The 20,856-nt window shown below is 31.5% G+C and overlaps 6 protein-coding genes across 14 annotated transcripts in view; 2 read left to right on the top strand and 4 right to left on the bottom strand.

Annotated features, from left to right (window-relative positions):
- Positions 1-6,618, top strand: part of LOC132904481 (uncharacterized) — a 42,278-nt gene extending 35,660 nt beyond the window's left edge. For all 3 annotated transcript variants that reach the window (XM_060955021.1, XM_060955023.1, XM_060955022.1), the window contains 3 exons: positions 595-744; positions 2,432-2,587; positions 3,740-6,618. In XM_060955021.1, the coding sequence (XP_060811004.1) occupies positions 595-744; positions 2,432-2,587; positions 3,740-3,774 (341 nt within the window). In that variant the 3' untranslated portion in view covers positions 3,775-6,618. The remainder of the gene's footprint in view (positions 1-594; positions 745-2,431; positions 2,588-3,739) is intronic.
- LOC132904484 (uncharacterized) lies at positions 4,654-7,520 on the bottom strand. The gene has a single exon (XM_060955025.1). The coding sequence runs from the start codon at positions 7,514-7,516 to the stop codon at positions 7,337-7,339; it is 180 nt and encodes a 59-aa protein (XP_060811008.1). The 5' UTR covers positions 7,517-7,520; the 3' UTR covers positions 4,654-7,336.
- LOC132904482 (uncharacterized) lies at positions 7,516-8,909 on the bottom strand. The gene is made up of 3 exons (XM_060955024.1): positions 8,735-8,909; positions 7,999-8,214; positions 7,516-7,922 (listed from the first exon to the last, which is right to left on the bottom strand). The coding sequence occupies exons 2-3, from the start codon at positions 8,186-8,188 to the stop codon at positions 7,726-7,728; spliced, it is 387 nt and encodes a 128-aa protein (XP_060811007.1). The 5' UTR covers positions 8,189-8,214; positions 8,735-8,909; the 3' UTR covers positions 7,516-7,725.
- Positions 8,910-9,464: 555 nt separating this feature from the next.
- LOC132904480 (uncharacterized) lies at positions 9,465-18,692 on the top strand. 3 transcript variants are annotated; one of them, XM_060955019.1, is made up of 7 exons: positions 9,465-9,612; positions 13,634-14,187; positions 14,540-14,569; positions 16,610-16,803; positions 17,225-17,419; positions 17,539-17,778; positions 17,903-18,692. In XM_060955019.1, exons 2-7 carry the CDS (start codon positions 13,989-13,991, stop codon positions 18,068-18,070), a joined length of 1,026 nt encoding a protein of 341 aa, XP_060811002.1. In that variant the 5' UTR covers positions 9,465-9,612; positions 13,634-13,988; the 3' UTR covers positions 18,071-18,692. The 3 variants fall into 3 exon arrangements, with proteins under 3 accessions (XP_060811002.1, XP_060811001.1, XP_060811003.1); XM_060955018.1 differs by having other exon boundaries at positions 13,389-14,187; XM_060955020.1 differs by lacking the exons at positions 9,465-9,612; positions 14,540-14,569 and having other exon boundaries at positions 13,071-14,187.
- Positions 9,763-11,824, bottom strand: LOC132904479 (tRNA:m(4)X modification enzyme TRM13 homolog). 2 transcript variants are annotated; one of them, XM_060955016.1, is made up of 6 exons: positions 11,553-11,824; positions 11,219-11,465; positions 10,952-11,145; positions 10,454-10,879; positions 10,112-10,367; positions 9,763-10,025 (listed from the first exon to the last, which is right to left on the bottom strand). In XM_060955016.1, exons 2-6 carry the CDS (start codon positions 11,395-11,397, stop codon positions 9,839-9,841), a joined length of 1,242 nt encoding a protein of 413 aa, XP_060810999.1. In that variant the 5' UTR covers positions 11,398-11,465; positions 11,553-11,824; the 3' UTR covers positions 9,763-9,838. The 2 variants fall into 2 exon arrangements, with proteins under 2 accessions (XP_060810999.1, XP_060811000.1); XM_060955017.1 differs by having other exon boundaries at positions 11,219-11,423.
- LOC132904477 (growth hormone secretagogue receptor type 1) overlaps positions 18,241-20,856 on the bottom strand; it is a 63,924-nt gene continuing 61,308 nt past the window's right edge. For all 4 annotated transcript variants that reach the window (XM_060955013.1, XM_060955011.1, XM_060955010.1 and 1 more), the window contains exon 7: positions 18,241-20,820. In XM_060955013.1, coding sequence (XP_060810996.1) covers positions 20,097-20,820 — 724 coding nt within the window. In that variant the 3' untranslated portion in view covers positions 18,241-20,096. The remainder of the gene's footprint in view (positions 20,821-20,856) is intronic.

The following is a 20,856-nucleotide window of genomic DNA, read 5'->3' as shown; positions in this document are numbered from 1 at the left end:
TTGTATCAGAGATTCGACGTTAGAAAAAATAGTATGAAGTTTGTAGTTTTATAGTAGCGTCTATTTTTGCTTAATAATGAGAAGAAAAAATTTTAAATATTGTTTCTTCTATTTTTGGTTATAGTTAAGTTTTCTTTTTATTTTCTTTTTGGATTATATATATTTGGATTATACATTTGAAGCTTAAGATGATTGTATTAAAGTTATTGTATATTAACAATTAATATAACTATTTCAAACTTCAGTTCAATTTTTAAGATGCAGATTAGTACTTCAAAGTTTTTTTATTAAATTTTGAAATGTTATAGATTATAGAGAAAAAAATGAAATAATGTTTACACATCTTGAAGCCTGAAGCATTTCCTTGAAAATAGAAATTGAAACCGAAAATAATTATAAGTATTCTATGGAGAAACAGCTAGAATTGTGAAAGTGTTAATCTGCCTAAGACAATATATTGAATGGGCATTGAGCAAAGGGCTAAACTCTTATGTGATAATTAAGTGCCGCCCTGTTTATTCAGAAATTTCCCTGTCCACTTGATCGGTCGTGCCTCCAATTATCTCTATTGACGTTTTGCATCTGTTGACGCAGCATCCGGTAGCACTTCGTCGTGCAGATACGTGAAGGGTCAATGGTCGGAATGCGACTCGAAAACCAACACACGGTCCCGCACACTGAACCTTAAAAAGGGAGACAAGTCCTGCGAGCAGACCAAGACCATCCAAAAAAAGTGTAAAAAAGGTATGCCACTTTTATTCATTATTCATTTCCACTTTTGGCAACCCTCATTTTTTAGTTCATTCTTGATTTAATTTTTTGAAGTTTATGTGATTAGTAGACTGCGGATTTTTTAAATACTATATGCATTCTATATATTTTAGTACTTTTAAATCTTCCATAAATACATAAATATTTACATATTAGTAAATTGCATATTAGTATTTACTGATTAGTAACAACAATTGGAAAAATATTGTTCATTAATTAAGATGTTCTGAAAAATCACAAAATTATAATAAAATGTGATATTTGACAAAGTAACAACACTGAACAACATCATATTTGATAGTACGTATTTTATTCATCAAAAGGATTTTCGCAAATTTTTGTATCAAAGGACGAAAGAAATCCAAGCAAATGGAATGACTAATACAAAAGAAAAAACTCTATAATCAGAATCGGTTCTTTGTTACTTTCTCATCAAAAAACATTAACATGCACTATCCCATTCCGAATTCTCTCATATATAATGCATAAAATCTCAGAAAAAGGCTATTTGATAAATCTGATAAGGGTATTTAACCGTGACCATGTTTGTATTTCGCTGATTATAAACAATGCACGACGTGCCTTTCGCTAATTAATACACACTTTAATTTGAAGACACGAACGAGGTTGAATAGTTCTTTACATAGAACGAGAGTTAATGGACCTGACTAATTAGCGAGAATCCCAGGAACGTCTTAATTAATTGAACGGAACGAAGAAGGACGCTTCTAGTTCATCGATAATTTCGGGCAACGGTGCACAATCCCTGTGACAAAGGCATGCTAAAATGGCCATGTTTCTGTGCGTAATCACTGTCATAATTATGTTAGTTAAATTTGTAACCAGTCTAAAAATTTATATGCAAGTTACGAGACATTTATTGTTAACATATATTTAGTAAAAAAATTAATGTTAAAAATGGTTCTAATGAATATATATTTAGGTACATTAATATTTCGTATAGTATAAGAATAAAAAGTATAATATAAATATTTCGTATGATATAGCATATTTAAAAGATATATATATATATGTAGAAGATTCCTACTTTACATACAACTTAAATATTTTCGCGACCAATTGTATATTAGAATGAATGAAATGAAAAGAATCGAAAGAAAAGTACATTGTGGCTAAAAGCTCGTTAAAGCAGCGCTATCAAACGTAGACTGGTCACGTTCAACGTACATAAACCGACGTGGAACTTTTTAATTTAATGGACGCCGCTCCGTTCCCTCGCGTCTTTTCAATCGAGTTAAATGTGACATTTAGAATCTAATCTACCGCAATGGCCGCACAGATATTTCGATTTCGTGCGACGACCATTTGCTTAAAGGACGCCACTTTGGGAAACTAAATTAAAATAAATTGCCACAAATGTCAGATCCCCAGATCGATGCTTTCAATGCATACAATGAATAAAGTGTTACCATCTCTTAGAAGTTTCTAAAACAAAAACGAATAGCGAATTTAGTAGTATTTCAATAAAAGTAATTTTTCATACAACTGAATAAAATACTGGTAAAAAACAAAAAAGAGAAGCTATGGTTGTGTGTCGTGTTGTAACATGAGATGTGCACCGTTGTCGCCTTAACTTGTATCGTGAGTGAATAATGGAGTTTATGGCGTTGTGATTATCTCTGTGCGGCGGGGAATATAGCTTGCCGGTACGAAAAGGGCACGTGGAGCGGATGCGTGAATCAGCTGATGACGAGAGTGGACAATTTGAAGGCAAACAGTGACGCCTCCTGCGAAAAGACGCGCCGGCTGACCAAAAGGTGTAAACCGGAGACCAACACTAAAAAATCTCCTAAAGGTATTTTTCTTGCCATTCTTCCTCAAATATAATTATTCTAATTAAATATGATCCTGACAAATTTATTAACTATAATCATTTAATATGATAATTGTCCATAAAGAAACAATGCAAAAAATAGGTAATTTTAAAAAAAATTAGTAATGTACAATTCTAAAATAAGTAAATATCTATTCTGAAGACATATTTCTACAAATGTATTGAAATCTACATTGATTTTAGTAATCGTAATAGATATTTCACCCCATTTCTTATCTCCGTCGTTTAATGGATATCGATTATATCTGTAACGTTAAACTAACTGCAAAATATTCTTCAAAATAATTTGAGTATACACTAGACGTACTATACTTTCGAACACAATCAACAATGGCGCCAAAAAAAGTAGTTTGTCATTGATATGCAACGAAGCGAAAAAGATGTTCCTTTAAATTTTATTAAAAGACGTAATAATCCTATCGTCTGAAGTTCAGAGTTCTGCAATGGTGCGTAATTGTACTCTCAAGATCGACACTGGTGTCACGATTCACGATACCTCGCTTCGTCGAGCATGCTTGACGATGGCATTGACAGAGTTAAAGATAGCTTATTGAAGCTTTTTCATGCGGTCACGATCAGACAATAGCAGCAATAAATGTTCCGTCTAAACGTTTGAATAGGGAGGAGATACGTCCAAGAAGAACATTTTGTTCATCGTAATGATCCTTTTTCTCAATGAATTTTCTTTTATGAATGTATTCTTTTTACTAGATCATAAAACGCTCATACGAATAATGTATCAGATAAGTACATTAACGTGATTAACGCAGTTGATCAATATCTCATTGTTCTAAATCGTGATCCATAATAACTGAACTCATTTAGTTTTGTAAGTTAGGAATTTATTATCGGCAATCGATAATAACAAATAAACCACACATGTACATATTTTAAAAATATCACAACTCAAACAATTTTTTCAGCAAGAAGCTATTTGAAAGCTTACAAAAAGATATTTACTAAGTTTACAAATACGTATTATTGGCAAAAAGAATAAATTCTAGAAAACAATGGTCAAATATTATCTTCGTAATTTTCCATTTTCAGCCCTTAATGTCTATGAATATTTTGAAATTACGATTTATAATTTTAACGAAATTGTAATTGTTTTAGGAGAACGAGCAAGCAAGAAGTCGGGTAAGCAGTAAACAGAGAAAATCGTCGATCATACAAAATGGTGCGCGGCGATCTGTTTCGACAACAGGCAACGAAAACACAATCTTGTCTTTTCCATGTGAAACTTTAATTTTCAAACAGATACTATTTAGCGTGAGCGTATGAAATGAAATGGACGAAGAAACGGAAACGTTCTGTATTTTATAGTACTGGCAATGATTGTAATTGAAAAAAAGAAATTTCTTAAATACGATCTGTAAATCTGACTTTCGAACGTTTTCGAACGTTGCTGTCGGTACAAGCTCGATCGTCGGTAATAATTATCGATCGTATATGTCGGCTGTTTTCAGAATTACTTCCATTATATGTGGCCAAATGTTATTAATTGCTATGCGAATATGCAGTAAATCGCATAGTTGAATTCAATATTATTCTTCTTAGCAGTTCTGCCGACTCTGTAATTGCTGTGTACCAATTTACATGTGAATATTACGGATTTTTTCCTCGATACAGTAGCATAATAAAGTCATTAACATTCCTTATTATTCCTTATTATAATAATATTCTTTTTTAATTCTTTTACTTGTTTTCCATTTTTTAATTGTCGAGTCTTTAAATATAATAAGTAATTCAATGATTAGTCGTAAATATAAGTGATAAAATAGTTGATTGTTATTTCTTTTAAGAAAGTCATCTTTCTTTTTTATATTTTTTATTATAATTATTAGACTATGCTACTGTACCGATGATGAAACTTTCCAAGATATAGTAATTGTATAGCAATACGCTATGGTAAACCTCTAGTTTCAAGAATCAACACGATACTACTGCCGTTGAGATTCTTCGCGAAATATATTCTTGCTAGAATATACATCTCGTTACGAACCTATTCGATTTTTCAGCGTTATATGATTATCGATCATAGCGTGCTAGAAATCCCCAGTTAGAAGTAGTTTATCTTTTTTTTTAGTATGCGTCGAAAGATTAAAGGATCGAAGGATTGAAGGAACAAAATAATAAACTCTATGTTTTTAAAATGCCCATTAACTTTGTCTTCCTCTAAAGAATAAACGATCTCGCTATTGACGCAAATATTCAATTCATTGAATCCGCTAGAAGTCTTTCCGCGCACATTCTTACGCGTAATGTGTTTTAAGCTGACTCTCTGTTCGGTTTATTTTTTCATTGACAATATTTATACTTAAAACCAGGTACAATGTTTGTGGACAAAGATTATATCTTCTCAACTATCGCATAGATAATATACAGTGTTCGATGTTAACTATGTCTTATACATCCAAAGGTTTCCAAACTTCTCGGACGTTTTTACTTTTATTAGGACATAATCGAGGTTCCAACGCAATTCATAAATTTAATTATAGTAATGATAAAAGAAAAGAAACTACTCTTTTATAAGGAAAGGAATTGTAATTAAAAATAAATAAATATTTCTCGTAATTGTTGAAATGAAATAAATTGGAAAGTGTTATTTAAAAACTGCCGCGTCCTTAAGTTTGGGAATCAGCGACTTACGTAATAAGCACGATTTAATAATTATTACCATTCTCCGATATGTACTAATGATTCTTCTCGACAAGACGTAAACCTTGCATAAAATGAAACGTCGATATATACAGTCGTTATATGTGTCTCGTATTATCTCTGAATGGAAAAACTTAATAATAACGAAAGCCAAATGAGCATGAAAATCAAATTAACATAATGCAAAGTCTCAGGCACCTCGTAGATCCGGGGGCTAATTAAATTAATTAGAACTCGTCTCTACGAGGTGTTCCATTGAAACTATAGAAATCAAACCTTTCCCTCTCCCGAATACAAAATTGTATTTGTTTTTAAGTCTAGATGTATACAAAACAAGAGAAAAATTTTACAAAGTCAAGTCAGCTGATTCAGGTAATGATGCTGGATATATACGGCGTATCTGTATAAAAAGAAAAGAAAAAAGAACAACTCAGCGAACACGCGCACTATACGGATCGATCGTATTGATCGGTATCAATGATCGTAGATTAGACTACATATGTACATCATATCATCATTATGCATAAAAAAAGAAAAGATAAAAAAACGAATCTATCGATAGAGTAAGATAGCATTACGTTCTATGGTTTCTTCTAATTAACTACCATTAAACGTCTACTAAAACGTAATTAAATAATAACATGCTTGACCTCTATTTGTGTGGAACTCGATGGGAGTTCTTCGTGTTTTAAACGCATTGTAACATAGCATAATAACGATAGAAGGTACGCTAACGATTAGAGATTAAAATTGTTCTTAAAACGCGAGTGAAGTATCATGGCGAGAGGAAGCGTTAATTGCTTTTTCAAATTTCGATCCATCATTGTACTTGCAACATAATCAAAAGTCTTTCCAATTTTGTGTTATTGAATTGTTTGATTATGCCATTCGAAGTTTTTTGAATCATTCATAGTATTCACGTTAATAGATTAAACATGTTTAGCGAATTTGAAACCAAATAATAAAACCAGAGAAGAAATTCTGTTCTCGGTATCTTTCTATATAGTAGTCGCGGGAGAGTTTAAATCAGATCAAAACAAAGCGGGAAATATTAGTCGATTAAGGAGGACATGTTCGAAAGAAAGATGTCTTCAATAGGAAGTTCAGGTTTTAGTTGCCTAGGCCCTAGGCAATCGAATCAAATTCATATTTCTTAAATCAAATATCTCGTAGCTCGTGGGAAATCGTCGTCAGTAATTTATTTACAAGCTGACGTTATAACTGAACGCAAAAATTGTATAATGTATCTACTTACTTATTAAATAATTGTGTAACCGTTACACATGTAATAAAAATCCAATGTTGTCAATAAAAACTAAATATTATATACAAAACTGTTGATAAACCTCTTGATTTTCAATCAAAGCAAATTGATTTGAATTTTTAATAAGTGAAACACATATAATGCATGCATGTTTTATGTGAAGACAAGCATTTTTTATTTATATGAAAACCATATAAAAAATACAAAAGTTCAAAGATAATACATACAGATACAGATTTTAATTTCTTCGATATAATTATATAATCTTCTTTCGCAAATACTTTCTTTCTTTTCTTTCATGTTGTGTCATGAAATATATTTAAATTCAACACAGAATTTAAAAATTATTGCTTACTTTGTTATACGTATCATTCCTTAAATTAATGTTTATACGTTTAGAAGTTATCTTAGTGAAGAAGAAAATATTTTATGAATTTTCATGACACAAATCGTCATTAAAGAGAAAGAATTTGAATGGACGAAGATTCGTTAAAATTCCTTACTCTATGTATAAAACGATAACGTATAAAAGACACATGGAATTACATTTTTAAGGCACATAACTACATTATCTTAAAGTAGAAAACTGATGTTGCCTGCATGTGCTGTCAAAGCAATTTTTTTAAGGTATGCTTGTAAAGAATTTTCAGATCTGAAGTGTTACTCTGAAATATATAATAAACACATACTTGTATGTTAAAATAAATTCTAATTTAATCTAAATTCTTTTCTAATACGAAACAGATCCATAACATGAAGTGAAAACATATGGTGATATCTATCTAATTTTACGCCATAGAAACTGAAAGTTTTCGAGAATACGCCTTTTCTTCCCATTCTCGATCAGACGGCAACGGTGCGTGCCGTAGCTTACAAATACGCGAACCATATCTTAACAAAATTATTATTACACAGACAACCAAAAGGGTTAAACAAGTGGATGCTGGCCAAAAAATATGCAGTCCCATATTTTCTACTTAAATAATTTTTTAAAAATATAGTTTTACCTTGTGTACCTTGTGTTTTACCTTTGTACGCTTGCTACTTTCCAACTTTGGCTACTACAGTAGATCAGTTTATATGATTGTAAAACAATTATGATGTTCTTAATTTAATACTAATACTCTTGAGAGCTTGTAATCTTTTGTATACACATAATATTAAGACTAATGTCTAATTAAATTTCACTCTCACGTTTTTGCATCTCCATATATTCTTGTGTTTGTGGTGCGGTTCCATATGGTTTTGGATTGTGATATTGTAAAACTTTTTGTTTATCTTGTGTCACAAGACGTCCTGGTTCTATCTCACTTAAGTCCAAAGGTGGTGTTTTATGAGGTAATACAGTCCACAATGGTTGAATCCACCTATTTCCTAATTACATAAAAAGAAGGAGAAAATTATAAGATCATCTGTAAATGAAAGATGAATAAAATCTTATAAAAGTTACCTGTATGAGGACTTTGCCAATAATTTCTATGACGGGAGCACCAACAAAATCCAAAGTTCAAAATGCATATGAATACAAATATGAAGGAACAGATAGTGACAGTGACATAAAATGGAGTAAAATCACCATATTCGTGCTTCACAAAGTATGGATTCTTCAGATAATCCTCTCGCTCGTCTAGAATGGACATTTTATAAAATTTAGACTGAGATTCTTCTGAAAAAACAAAGATAATTTTCCCTTCAATGCTTAAACTTACACCAAAATTTTTAAAATCAATAATTAAGAAGTTGGTTGAAAAGAATAAAGAATATTCTTAATCATATAATAACATCACTCAACATTTAAAAAATATATAATAAATAGTCAATTAACAAAGTAAATACATGTCTTCCAAGAAATTTAAAAAATGTATATTTCAAAAACTGAACAATGTCTTACATTTTTATAATACAAAAACTCCATTTTTTTGGAGATGCAATCTCGCGTCATTCATTTAAAGTAATGAAGGCGTGGCGTAAGGTCAACATTATGAAATTAAAGTTACTTTAAAGTGTATGTATATTGTTTACCATTACCATTATTGATTATATAGTATTTGAAATAATAACCATGCTAAAAATTATAGTAATATTGATTTATTCTCAAAAAAATATGTAACCAGTTCGTAAAAAAAGAAATTAGGGAACCTCAATTTGAATAAATAAGAATAATATCAATATTACATAATACACACCTTCAAATAGTTCTTTCGTTCTTCGTTCTTCTACCGATCATTAATTAAATCTTTTATTAATTAATAATATATATAAAGTAATTTTACTAATATTAATGCAACGGCGTAGTTATCACAATTACTCACATCACTCAGTGCATTAGAATCTGTTACACTAAGTTGTATTTGGGCGGGGCGTTGTATATGGTGGGGGAAATAAGTGCTTTATGCAGTGTTCACATGCAGCGATAGAATGAAATAGTCGTATTACGCTATCGCAAGAACTTGCTTTGTAAATTTAGTTTTAGCCAGTTAAAACCACTCTGTGTACATAAATTAGGAATACAATTCTAAATCGATTGATTTTATGTCTACATGAGTAGAAAAATCTGCATTGTCCAAAATGAGAGAAAGTCAGAAGTCTTCAGACAGCAAGCACTTCATTAAGTAACGTTCAGTTGAGAGCTGTCTCAAATTAGCAATTGTGGGACAGGTCACGTACAGTGCTTGAAAGAGTCTGCTCTATTGTCTTTCCCAAGTTATGTACATATTTCTTTCGCAGCCATTTCCCTTCACATGTGTGTACCCCTCGCTTTCTGGTTGGGTCATCGAAGCGTTTTCCATCTCAGTAGTGGATGGACCCGAAACATGAGATTTCGATGAACAGGGAGAAACCCCACCCAAAGGATGAGCAGGGAAGGGGATCCGCAGCAAAGAAACGAGGGCAGGGCTGAAATCGCTGCTTCCCAAACCAGTTTTTCGAATTAGATCAATTTTATCCATTCTCGAGAATTAGTCTTCTTGCATTCTTGACGAACTAAGTTTTGGCGCGAAGTGTAAGGTTTTTTAGTAAATCATAAATCTAAAGTATAAAAGTCTTCTCAATTTCGCACATTCCGGTGAGTAGAGCGGTTCAGCGCTTCACGAGCACCAATGAGCAACGCACTTTTCCCTAGAACCGAGAACGTGACGTAAAGCCGCATTCCTAATCTTTAAATGCTTCAACAATTTTAGTTAAATGAAGGATTGGTTGAAAAGGATAAACTCCATTTTGTTATAATAAAAGTTTATTTAAATAAAAGTTAAACCATTTATTTCATGTTATTTGTTTATATTAATTCATTATTATATTTCATCTTTTGTAGCCACGATACACATATTTTCTAGTGATACATTGGCAGTGGTATAATAAATTAGATTAGTTTGAAATCCAACTTTTTTTAAATACTCCAAGCGACCCCAATTCAATAATGAATTTACTTTTCGGCCGATTTGTTCTTTTTCACTTGAGGTTAAAGTTTTTATGTTTGTTCTTAAAAATATTAAATAATATATTTTTTTATCTTTCATGGTTAATTATAAGAAATGATATTTGGAATTTTAATATGAATATGTTACCTTGTCTCTCCTGAATCATTTTGAGTTTCTGGAGTATTAATTGCCTTGTTTAGATCAGAGCCACAAGTTGCCCAGCTAGCAATGCTACATAAAATTGTAAATTCATTTGCTGTAAATCCAGACTGTTCTAAGTATTCTTTCCCAACATATGATGCATATTCACATCTGTGATGGCAACAAAATGCAATGATTATACCAGTGACATTGCATTTAGGTTCATTTTGCATTGCTTGAACTAAGCAACTTAGAGTTAAATCTATGAAATAATTTTTTCTAGTAATTTTAATATAAATATTATGAATGTAATATTAGAAATATAAAAAAAAATATATATATATATACCTGTAGCTGCTCCACACAAATGTTTTGCAATACCAACTTTACGTTCAAATTTTTTAATTCCTGTTATATCATTCAGTTTCAAGTCAGCAATGTCAGCACGTATTCTTTCTATTAAGAGAGAAGATTGTTCATTTTTCAATTTATTATCACTCTTATGTCTGTGACTTGAACGGTCTACTAATAAAATACAACAGTCTTTTTTATGTTTCACTATTTGGCCCAACCAATAAGTTAGTTTACCCTTTCCTGCTCCAAATTCAATAAAGCATGTATTGTCTTTTATAAGATTTACACGTTCTAAGTGTGATAACAATGATGAATTTTGTAAGAGATGTTTCTTAATATTTTTTCCACATGAATTATTATTTATTTTATCTTTAAGTATTGGATGTTCCAATACCATTTCATGAAATTGGGGTAACTTTTCTATAAAGGGATTAAAGAATTATACACTTTTTAATTTCAAGTTTTGAATTTACAAATGTATGCATTACTAACCGTGAACAGTTTTTACTTTATCTATAACTGTATTTATTATAAGGTCATTTAATTCAGAGAGTGGTATGTGTTGTGGTGCTTCGTAAGTCTCATTAGCATTAATTCCTTTTACGATAAACGATGGTTGTGCGTCAATCAAGCGTTTTGCATTGCATACTTTCAAATGTTTAGTTAGCTTAGACTCATAACATGTACTGGAAATAATCTATAAATTTTATATACATAACGAAATATGAAATATTTATTATAACAGAGACGTAAACTTACTGTGTCGGATCAAGTGGACATTTTATTCGTTTATTTTCAGATCCTTCTTTATCAGAATAATTAAATTCTAATGAAACTGGTTGATGTTCGCCGCAATACTTCTTTCCTTCCTTCACTATCATACGACAATAACGTTTTTTTCTTTTCACAAAATACATGCAATGACTTTCCTCAGTCATTTCACTTAATCGCTAGATTCTTTGTTCTATAAATTGTTTTTGTTCGATCAGTATATATTTGAAAGAAGCTACAATTCATACGTATACATAACGTGACATAACCTAACAATAAATTACTTAAACATGCTGTCAGAGCTATGTAGGATTAAACTTACTTAATTGAATACATAAATATGTATTACTACATCTAATAATTTTATGATTGAAAAATTTTATTTATTATAAGAAGTCGATCATAAAATTGAGGCTACTTTAAATTTGCGTGAAATATAACTCAACTAAAGAGTATGTATATAATAGGCATTTGCAGCAAACGTCTATAGCAGTCGCTTTCAAGCGTTCGAAGGGATAGAGGGTATTCATTTTTTAAAATACTATATATTTTTTAAGGTTATTTATTTAAACAATTTCATTTGTCTCGCAAAATTTCTATTTTGATCTATATATTCTATATATTGATCTATATATTGATCATATTCATTAGTCAACTATGGTTTGCCATATTGCATTGATAAATTGTTTTTATATTTAATATATAAGTTTCTGTATTTATTTAAAATTTTAACATTAGATTTTACCAACAGTTAAAAAAGTAGATAATTATTTATAGTTAATTTATAGTTTACTTTGTAGATGAAACAGGAATTCATAGAACCAATTGTCGTTAATGCAGTTTTCTATTAAATCGAATATACAGGGTGCGCCGTTAGAATCCGGACAAAAGAAGTTTTGTGCAGAAAGTTGTTTATTTAAGTCAATACACAAAAACACATGAAAATGTTGTTATATCTCATTTAAAGGGTCCTTGCTGAGAACTTTTATTCTATGTAACCACCCTCTGCCTCTATGACCTGCTCTATTCTTGCTCTAAAGCGCGAGCACGCTGACTTCAACTGGTCGCGTTTAATTGTCGCGAATTCTGACTCGATAGCAGCTCGTAGGGAGTTGACGTTGGGGTGCCTGCATTTATTAGTTTGTCTCTCGATAACGCCCCACACGTAATAGTCCAATGGGTTTAGGTCGGGACTGTTAGGAGGCCAGAAATCTTTCGACCAAAACATGTCCACATTGTCAGAGAGCCAATTTTGAACAAGATGACTTGTGTGAGCAGGTGCGCCATCTTGTTGAAATAAATACGGCCTTCCAGAAGCCGTAATTTCCATCCACGGCTTTATTACTGTCTTCAGGACCTCCAAATAAACCTCCTTTGTGATTCTTTCGCCTTTTTGGAAGAAGTGCGGAGGCATGACGTCGCCCTCACTTGAGACAACGCTCAAAACGTGAACACTTGCTGGAAATTTGGTTTTGCCCACAACAAAATTAAATTACCGTCGATCTTGGGTAGCTAAAGAATTTTATAATTTCGACCGGCGTTCTCCCGGCGCGAAGACTTTCTATAATCGCCGCTCTTCTATCGTATTCCGGGTTTTGCTTAACGAGTTCTGTCATTTTGAGGTTATAGAAGACTTATTGACATATTTAACTAACTTCAGAGTCAATCAGCACAAACATCTGAATTCTAATATGGTGGGAACTACAAATTGAATTCTGTCCGAATTCTAACGGCGCACCCTGTACATGCTTCATATTTTATCATTCCTACAATTTTAGAAACACTTCCTTCTGTATTTAAATCTAATATACTTAAAATGAAACCCTTATCTAATGCAAATATCTTTGTGTGGTATATCTTTGCATGGTTACACTTCGCATATCTATTTTATTGGAGTATAAATATGTATATACATAGATATACATATTGCTTTTATGGCAATTATCCAACACGACCAATATTTGCTATCGGAACGTCATCGAATTTCCTATTCGCTGTATTCTCTTGATAGCAGTTAGTAGTGAATTACTTAACAGGAAGAATATAAACCGAATACAAACGATTTAACTCGATGACTATCTTGTAAGCATCTAGCTATGCATATGTAGATTTAATATCTTTAAGTATAAGCGTGCGTTGTGTGCTTCTGTTCTTCTAGTATACCTACCAGACGAAACATTTTCGACGGCCAATCGCGTGTAAAATTACTCTTTATACAGCGTTCTCCTGAACTAAGGTGTGTGGCATTCGGAGTTCGGCTGGAGTGTTATTCGCAATACGTTCTCGTTCTTTTATGCAGTTAACTACATTTATACTAAAATTGTGTACATGTATGCATGTGTGTGTAATATAAGTGATAGTGAAGAATATTACCTTAAGAATCATGTATTCCGTGCATTTTAGATCATAACCTCTATTTATATATTCCAACGAAATATTTAAAACAACAAACGATCGATATTCAGTGAACTATGATGAGAATCTATCCTTTCTTTTAACGATGCTTTGGATTTTTATTTAATTTAAAAAAAGGTATATGATGATAAAATTGAAAATTAAATAGTATTTGAAGTAATATTTCGATTAATTTATCTACTATACTGATCAACTCACGCAAATAAGATTAAGAGTTTTAGGAACTATTGTGAAGTGATTCAGTCTCTCGTTATAGTTTCGTGAACTACGACCTTACACCAACTTGTCTTTGTCACCGCATGTACGGTAGCAACCTGTTGCAAGCTTGTTACCGTTAAAAAAAATGTCCGGTACAGATTCCCGCAGTCAGCATGCGTACATTTATATTTTAAGACCATTTTGGAACCGGTGGAAATGGTACGCGGTGATCGCATTATTAGGCATCGGTTCGATTATTTTAATTCGACAGTTCATGTTCGCGTCCTATTTTCCTTTGAATCATGTAGGACATAATGCGTATTCGGAGGAGCTATATCAAGATGGTACGTATTTATTATTCAATGTGTATTTACTTGGATATTGTCATGGTAAAAGAATAAAATTTAAGTGGTAAATGAATTTGATAAAATTGATTAATATTAAAATAAGAAATGAATAATAACAAACATGAAATCAATATATAAAGAATACTATAATATAAGAATATAATAATGAACGAGGAATATTTTTGTTGATATGAAAGAAATGTTTTTTTAAAACTAATAAAATAATAGACTGATTTACCGGTGGAAAATATTGGAAATTCATGACGGAACATGTGACAATATTCTTGTTGACGTGCAACTTCTAAACAAGTATATTATTAATAATAATTTGTTTCTACTGCTGTTGCAGTCCTTAATAGGTGGTATAACTTTACCAATGGTGAGTTCAGAAAATTAATTATTTATCTTATATTTTTAAAAGATTTAATAATGTAGTAATAATTATAAAACGTCATACAAAATTGCTTAATTTGTTCTTTTGTTTCTAAATATTTTCACGTATTTAGGTTAATTTATATATTTTAATAATAAGTATATCTTTTACAGACACACTTTGTTTATATTTACACAGGGGTATAGAATTTCCGTAACATAATAACAGTATTGTTTAAAGTTACAAATATTAATCTTAATCCTTCGAATTACATTTGTATTCAATCTGCATTTATTAATCTGTGATTTACATCATGACCAATCAAAACAATTGATAACGTCTCTTTATCGATCACTTATTGCTATCTTTATTGCCATGATCGTGTTATACGATATATTGTTGACCTATAGGTGTATAAACAGAGTAAAATAATTAATCGAAATCTCAAATGAATGCACTTACGCATAACTATTAATTACTGTTATTATCCTCTTAAACTTGAAATATTTTCCTATATATATTGAAATAGCTATATTGACATAACGAGATATTTCTCATACGCTGTTAGGTAGTTAAGAGACATCTGTTTCGCGGACGTTTGTAAATGTGGTTATGGAATGATCGAATTAAAATAAATACAGATTGAGGTTAGCAAATGTTACAAATATTTATTATTTATAAATACATATTCGACAGGAATGCTTGATCGGTAATGTCAACTACTGTTACTATTATTTTTCAAATTTTTAATTAGAAATGATATTTTAGATTACATATCCTTTTTAGTATATCGTTAATTATAATCTTATGAAATTCTTTAAAAATAGATAAAAAAAGTGAAATTGCAGAGAAATTAACTCATTTTCGATTTCGATGATTTTGAAATATGATACAGAAATCAACATTTCGAACATTTATTTTCTTATATATATCATTAGGTGGTATGATAAAATCCGCAATCACTTAGTTACCAATCCAATATATACATATACCCGGCGGTCTCGTTTAGTTTCCGAGATATTTGCACAGAACTCTCGGTATTACTACAGTGATTTCTACCTATAGTTGTGTATCCGTAACAGTGTACGCTATTGCCTCATTTTCTGTTTATAAAGCAGGATCGGGCGAGTTTAAAGCCCTATGCACAACTGCATATGCGTGCTCGTAAGTAACGTCCGTTATAACTTATAATTCAGTTAAAAGTGAATATTATCAGTGTATTGGATTTAGATTAGATTTTTTCGTAAAATATCATTTCGTAAAATAATATCAATTATTCATTCGTATATAATTTTCATAATTAATCTGTTATTGACTTACCCAAGTATTGCCGGCTACCTTGCGGTTGCCGGTTTGAAAACTTTAACTCAAACTCAAACCCAATACATTGATTATATTCGTGTAATTTATAACAGACATTTTTTACAGCCTTGTAAATGCAGTTGTGCACGATGCTTTAAGCTAGTTCACTGTCATTTATAGACAGAAGATTAGGTGGCCGGCAACCAAATCGTACATATACGCTACTACAAACGCACAACTACAGGTAAAATTCATTGCATTGATACCGCCAGTTTTTTGCAAATATCTCAGAAACTAAGAAAGATCGCCGCTAATATGTATAGGAAAAGTTATTCACAATATCGATTTTTAAAACATATCCAAAAATCATCGAAATTGGAGATAAGGTAGCCTTTCTGCAGTTTTACCAGTAATAATTTCTATGGTCTGATGCATATGCATATTTTTTTCCAATGATGTCTCAGCTATTTCAGTCACGTTTACAACTAGTAACGTTTGGATTAATTTGTTCAGCCTATGATTATGTCAAGCCATTTAGTTATCAAGTCACGTTATTAATACCGCATGTTAAGGACACTACATCAAGGACATTGCAAGTAACGGGATATTAAATACGCATAACACTCGTACTCTTACTTATATGACAAATCGATATATATTTATAGAATGTTTTCTCCAAAGATCAATTACAAATTAAAATCTGCACATAATTTTGATTAATCTGATTATGTATATTGTTTTAAGTTGTTAAATGGTACAATGGCAAAATACAGTCACCATCGGATCCGGTACATTGGCAGCGGTACATGACCGATATTCGTCGACATTGGATATTTCGGGAATACAATTCGGATCAATCATACAACCTTGAAAATCCAGAAATCGAAGATCAGTCGATGGGCCAAGCCGAACATATTCGAAAAATTTTCAAAGATAAGGTAATATTAAAATATTGTGTAATTATAATACTTTTAATATAAAATCAGTAAAAAGAATCACTGTTAATGGTCTCAATTTAAATATTTTTAATATAAAATTGGTAAAAAAGAAATTATCGTCGATAGTCTTAATTAAAGAATTTTTCAGATATTTTCAATATAAAATTTCTACTGTCAAATATTTTTCCTACGTAACAAAGAGAAAGAAATACTGTCAATGATTTCAAAATTCAAATATCTTTAACATGAAATTTCTGTTATCAAGTATTCCTAAATTGAAATTGATAAAAAAAGAAAAAAAAAAAGAAAAAAAAATACTCTCAGTGAAATCTCAATTCAATTTAAGAGAAATGTATTTTAGTTCTTGATGTTTGAATAAGTGGCAACTTACAACGCAAAACATTTGGCGATTTGTTTACAGAAAAATGGCTTCTTCGTTGAATGTGGCGCTTACGACGGGGAAACTCGGAGTAACACATTGGTATTGGAACGATACCTCGATTGGAACGGTCTTCTGGTAGAGGCGGATCCTTTGAACTTCAGTAAAATGTTGAGAAAAAACAGAAAGGCTTATCTAACACCTACGTGCCTTGCCACTGAGCCATTTCCCTCCGTGGTACGAAAGTTCGTAATTTGTTGCAGAAAATTATATAATAAGTTACCTTATAATATTTTTCAATATTTCGTATTTTTTATACATATATGTATATATATTTTTTGTTGTGCAATTTTCAGAATTCCTTCTTGATGGCCAATAATGTTGGACGTCTTCACGAGCCAAATGCTTCTGATAGCCATTTACCAAATTCTCCTGATGTTGCCCACAGTGGTGTCCACATCTCAGTTCAATGTTTTCCATTTATAGATTTAATGGCTGCTCTTAATGTAACTACAGTAAATTATTTTAGTCTTGACATTGAGGGGCATGAGCTTCAAGTATTAAAAACGATTCCTTTCGACATGATAAATATCGAGGTGAATTTTAGCAATTAATTTAAAATTAAGAAAAAATTATAATTTTAAGTTTTGTTACTATTTTTATTATTTTTTATTTAATTGTCTTTGCATAAATTTTTAAATTAAATTACGAAATTTTCAGACACTTTCTGTGGAATTCTCTCATGTTGAAGAAGGCAAAAAGGAGTTGATCGGTTTTATGGAGTCAAAGGGTTATTATGTGTATTCAATGGTTATTAGATCTGATAATTTAGCACACGATATAATATTCGTGAAATACGACGAAAAGTTTAATTCACTAATAGAATAATCTCGCCTTAGCTACGTAGCGTTTTCCCTTTAATATCATATTTAAGTAACTTATTCAATGGGAAAAATACATTATTAAGTTATACATTATCACATTAGAGTACATAACATGAAACGTATTTCATTGTAGTGTTAAATGCAAAGTGTTAATATAAAAGACTAGTTGATCCGATATTATGAATATTGTTCGAACTTTATTTTACAAAATATTTACAGAAACATATATTTTGGATAATAAAAATAAAGTGTCTCTTTGTGAATAGTTTGCATAAATAAAAATCAATAATGATCTATAAACTATTGAAAACGAACGCTTTGCAGTTAGTTAGGAACGAAATCTATACATATAGCATATAAATCGCATTAAGAAGTTTATTTTACCTGCTTCAGTTTATGCGTCCTAGATATTTAAATATTTTTTACGATAATTGATTCCTATTGTAAAAATAAAAGTGAACATTATACGATTTTTAAAGACTACTGGAATGATTTAATGTACAATTAAATCAATCTGCCATTTATTGCTACGTCATGAGCAATAAAGTTTTAATAGTTAGTGCGATGGCAAAAATATCGATGTATATGTTCCGCAGAGACTGTAATTAAATAAATAATTATTTAAAGCTTGCAGACTAGTTTCGTCACCTCCTCAATACTTTTACTTCATGGAAAATTATATCTATACAGTTTAAAAATATCTCTAATTGTTGTAATATCTGTCATAATTATAAATAGAAATCGAATATGTATGTAGTTCGATAAGCGCATAGGAACTTAAGATTTCCGTAGAAACTTAATTTATCATTTTGTACATTTATAAAGATGAAAATTCGATAAAGAAATTCGAACAAACAATTTTGGCAAATCACACGAATCTTGGTAAATATGAAAGAAAAGCTACTTTTTAAGATCCCTTTTGGTTCTTAAAAATTAATCAATTTTATCTATTTTATAGCTTATCTTTAGTTTTCCTTCAATTCGAAGACACAACTGTTTCATCTTTGTTCTAATACTTACTCGGTACACGGTTATATAATTAGTGATCACAGATTCCAAAATTCTATGCAACGATAATTCGATCCTAATATATCGTTCATAATCCTATGCGGATTAATGTTTTTTTTTGTAATGAATAACATAAGCATTTTTAGGTCTCTTTCTCACGCCACTGAAGGTACAAATAATGGAAATAGACTATTAGACAGTCGGTACTTAATATTATGTAAATGATTCCAGCGTCTTTTAATTTCTTTTAGGTTAGTTTTTAATCAATAGTGTTTCTATAAAATACAGAATGTTCCCGAAATCGTGGTAAGTTGAATAATTCTACTTCTTCAACTTAGACGTAACAGAAAACTCAGAGAATGTGTACAAAATGTAAAATGTAGAAATCAGAACCATAATAAAGTTTGTTTTCTTCAGTCATCTCAGTCCGGTGGTCCGATTTCATGTCAGTTGGTTATGGGCTGGATGAGATAGAATATGGGATGTAAGATGTAGGACGTAAAAGAGGCGATAATCTTGCGAACCATGGAAAAAAAGATAGTATAGGATTTGCCGAATAAAGATCTGTCTGCGGCATCAAGAGCGACATTTTCAACAATTTGTAAGCAATTCAAATAAATGTCATTGAAGCTACGATTTCGAAAACAATCTGTATATATGTACAATATACAATCCACATACGAGTACGAACGACGTTAAGTAGTATAATCAGTGGAATTGATATAGCCATGTCGGTGTCAGTTTGAAAATGATAAATAGTACATTTAAATTAAGGAGAGCAGGTATGGAAAATGAAGACGAGTGTGATACGCGGTGCGATTGGCAGCATGCAATGAACTAGCAAGGAAATCATCCTATATACAACCCTAAACACAATATTATTAGTAGATGCCAACATTTAAGGCTTTAATTTACAACTTCATTACCATATCTCTTCCACCGACTATGCTACGAATATCATGGAATGGTTCGAAAGATCACAGTCTTAGAAATTATCCTCGCCATATTCCCACTTTATCCTTTCAGACATAACTCTCCTGTTTCTTTCTAACGATACTTCCACTAACAACCGTCGTCTGAAGTGGCACTTTAATCTGTTTCTCCGTAGTCGTATTGTTGCAGGGTGCCTTAACGCTGTTGCTCTTATTACTGCTGTGTCTCCTCCAGAAATCAGACTGATTGCTACTACAATTAGTCGAGCCAGTAGTATAAGTACCAGTTTTGTCCGACGTTTTTTTCTTTTTCTTCCTATTGGGCCCCAGACCACAAACCCTGAGAAAACCTTCCCTGAATTTCGTGGACATCAGATTGTAAAGGATAGGATTAATGGCAGAGTTCAGATAGAACATCACTCGACAGAAATAGAGCAGGGTGAAGTAGCGCTCGATACCAAAGTCGAGGATTACTTTAATTGGAACGACCAAGATCCAAAGTGTCAATGCCCTAAATGGTAACAAGCATAGGAAGAAACAAAATACCACTGTTCCTAGCATCAGCATCACTTGCTTGCGATATTTGAGCAAGTTATTGGACGAGCCACGGCTAATCGTCGAGTTCGTCATCAGATGTCGTGCAATCACCGTGTACAGAACCACAAGGATCAGCAGTGGTATCACGAAGAATACGATTATCGTAAACAGAACGAAACTGATCGGCCAGAATGAATTTGCAACTGTGCTGCAGGTCGGAATGTACGTACCGTTCGAGTTTTCTTCCTCTTCGTACTTGACCATCAGTAGAATGGGGCTGTGAACAGACGTTTTATCTAAATGATTTATGTTA

This window comes from Bombus pascuorum, chromosome 2 (assembly GCF_905332965.1).
Source record: "Bombus pascuorum chromosome 2, iyBomPasc1.1, whole genome shotgun sequence".
In the NCBI taxonomy this organism is placed as follows: domain Eukaryota; kingdom Metazoa; phylum Arthropoda; class Insecta; order Hymenoptera; family Apidae; genus Bombus; species Bombus pascuorum.
Note: the sequence above shows the minus strand (reverse complement) of the source record. Positions and strands in the feature narration are given on the sequence as shown.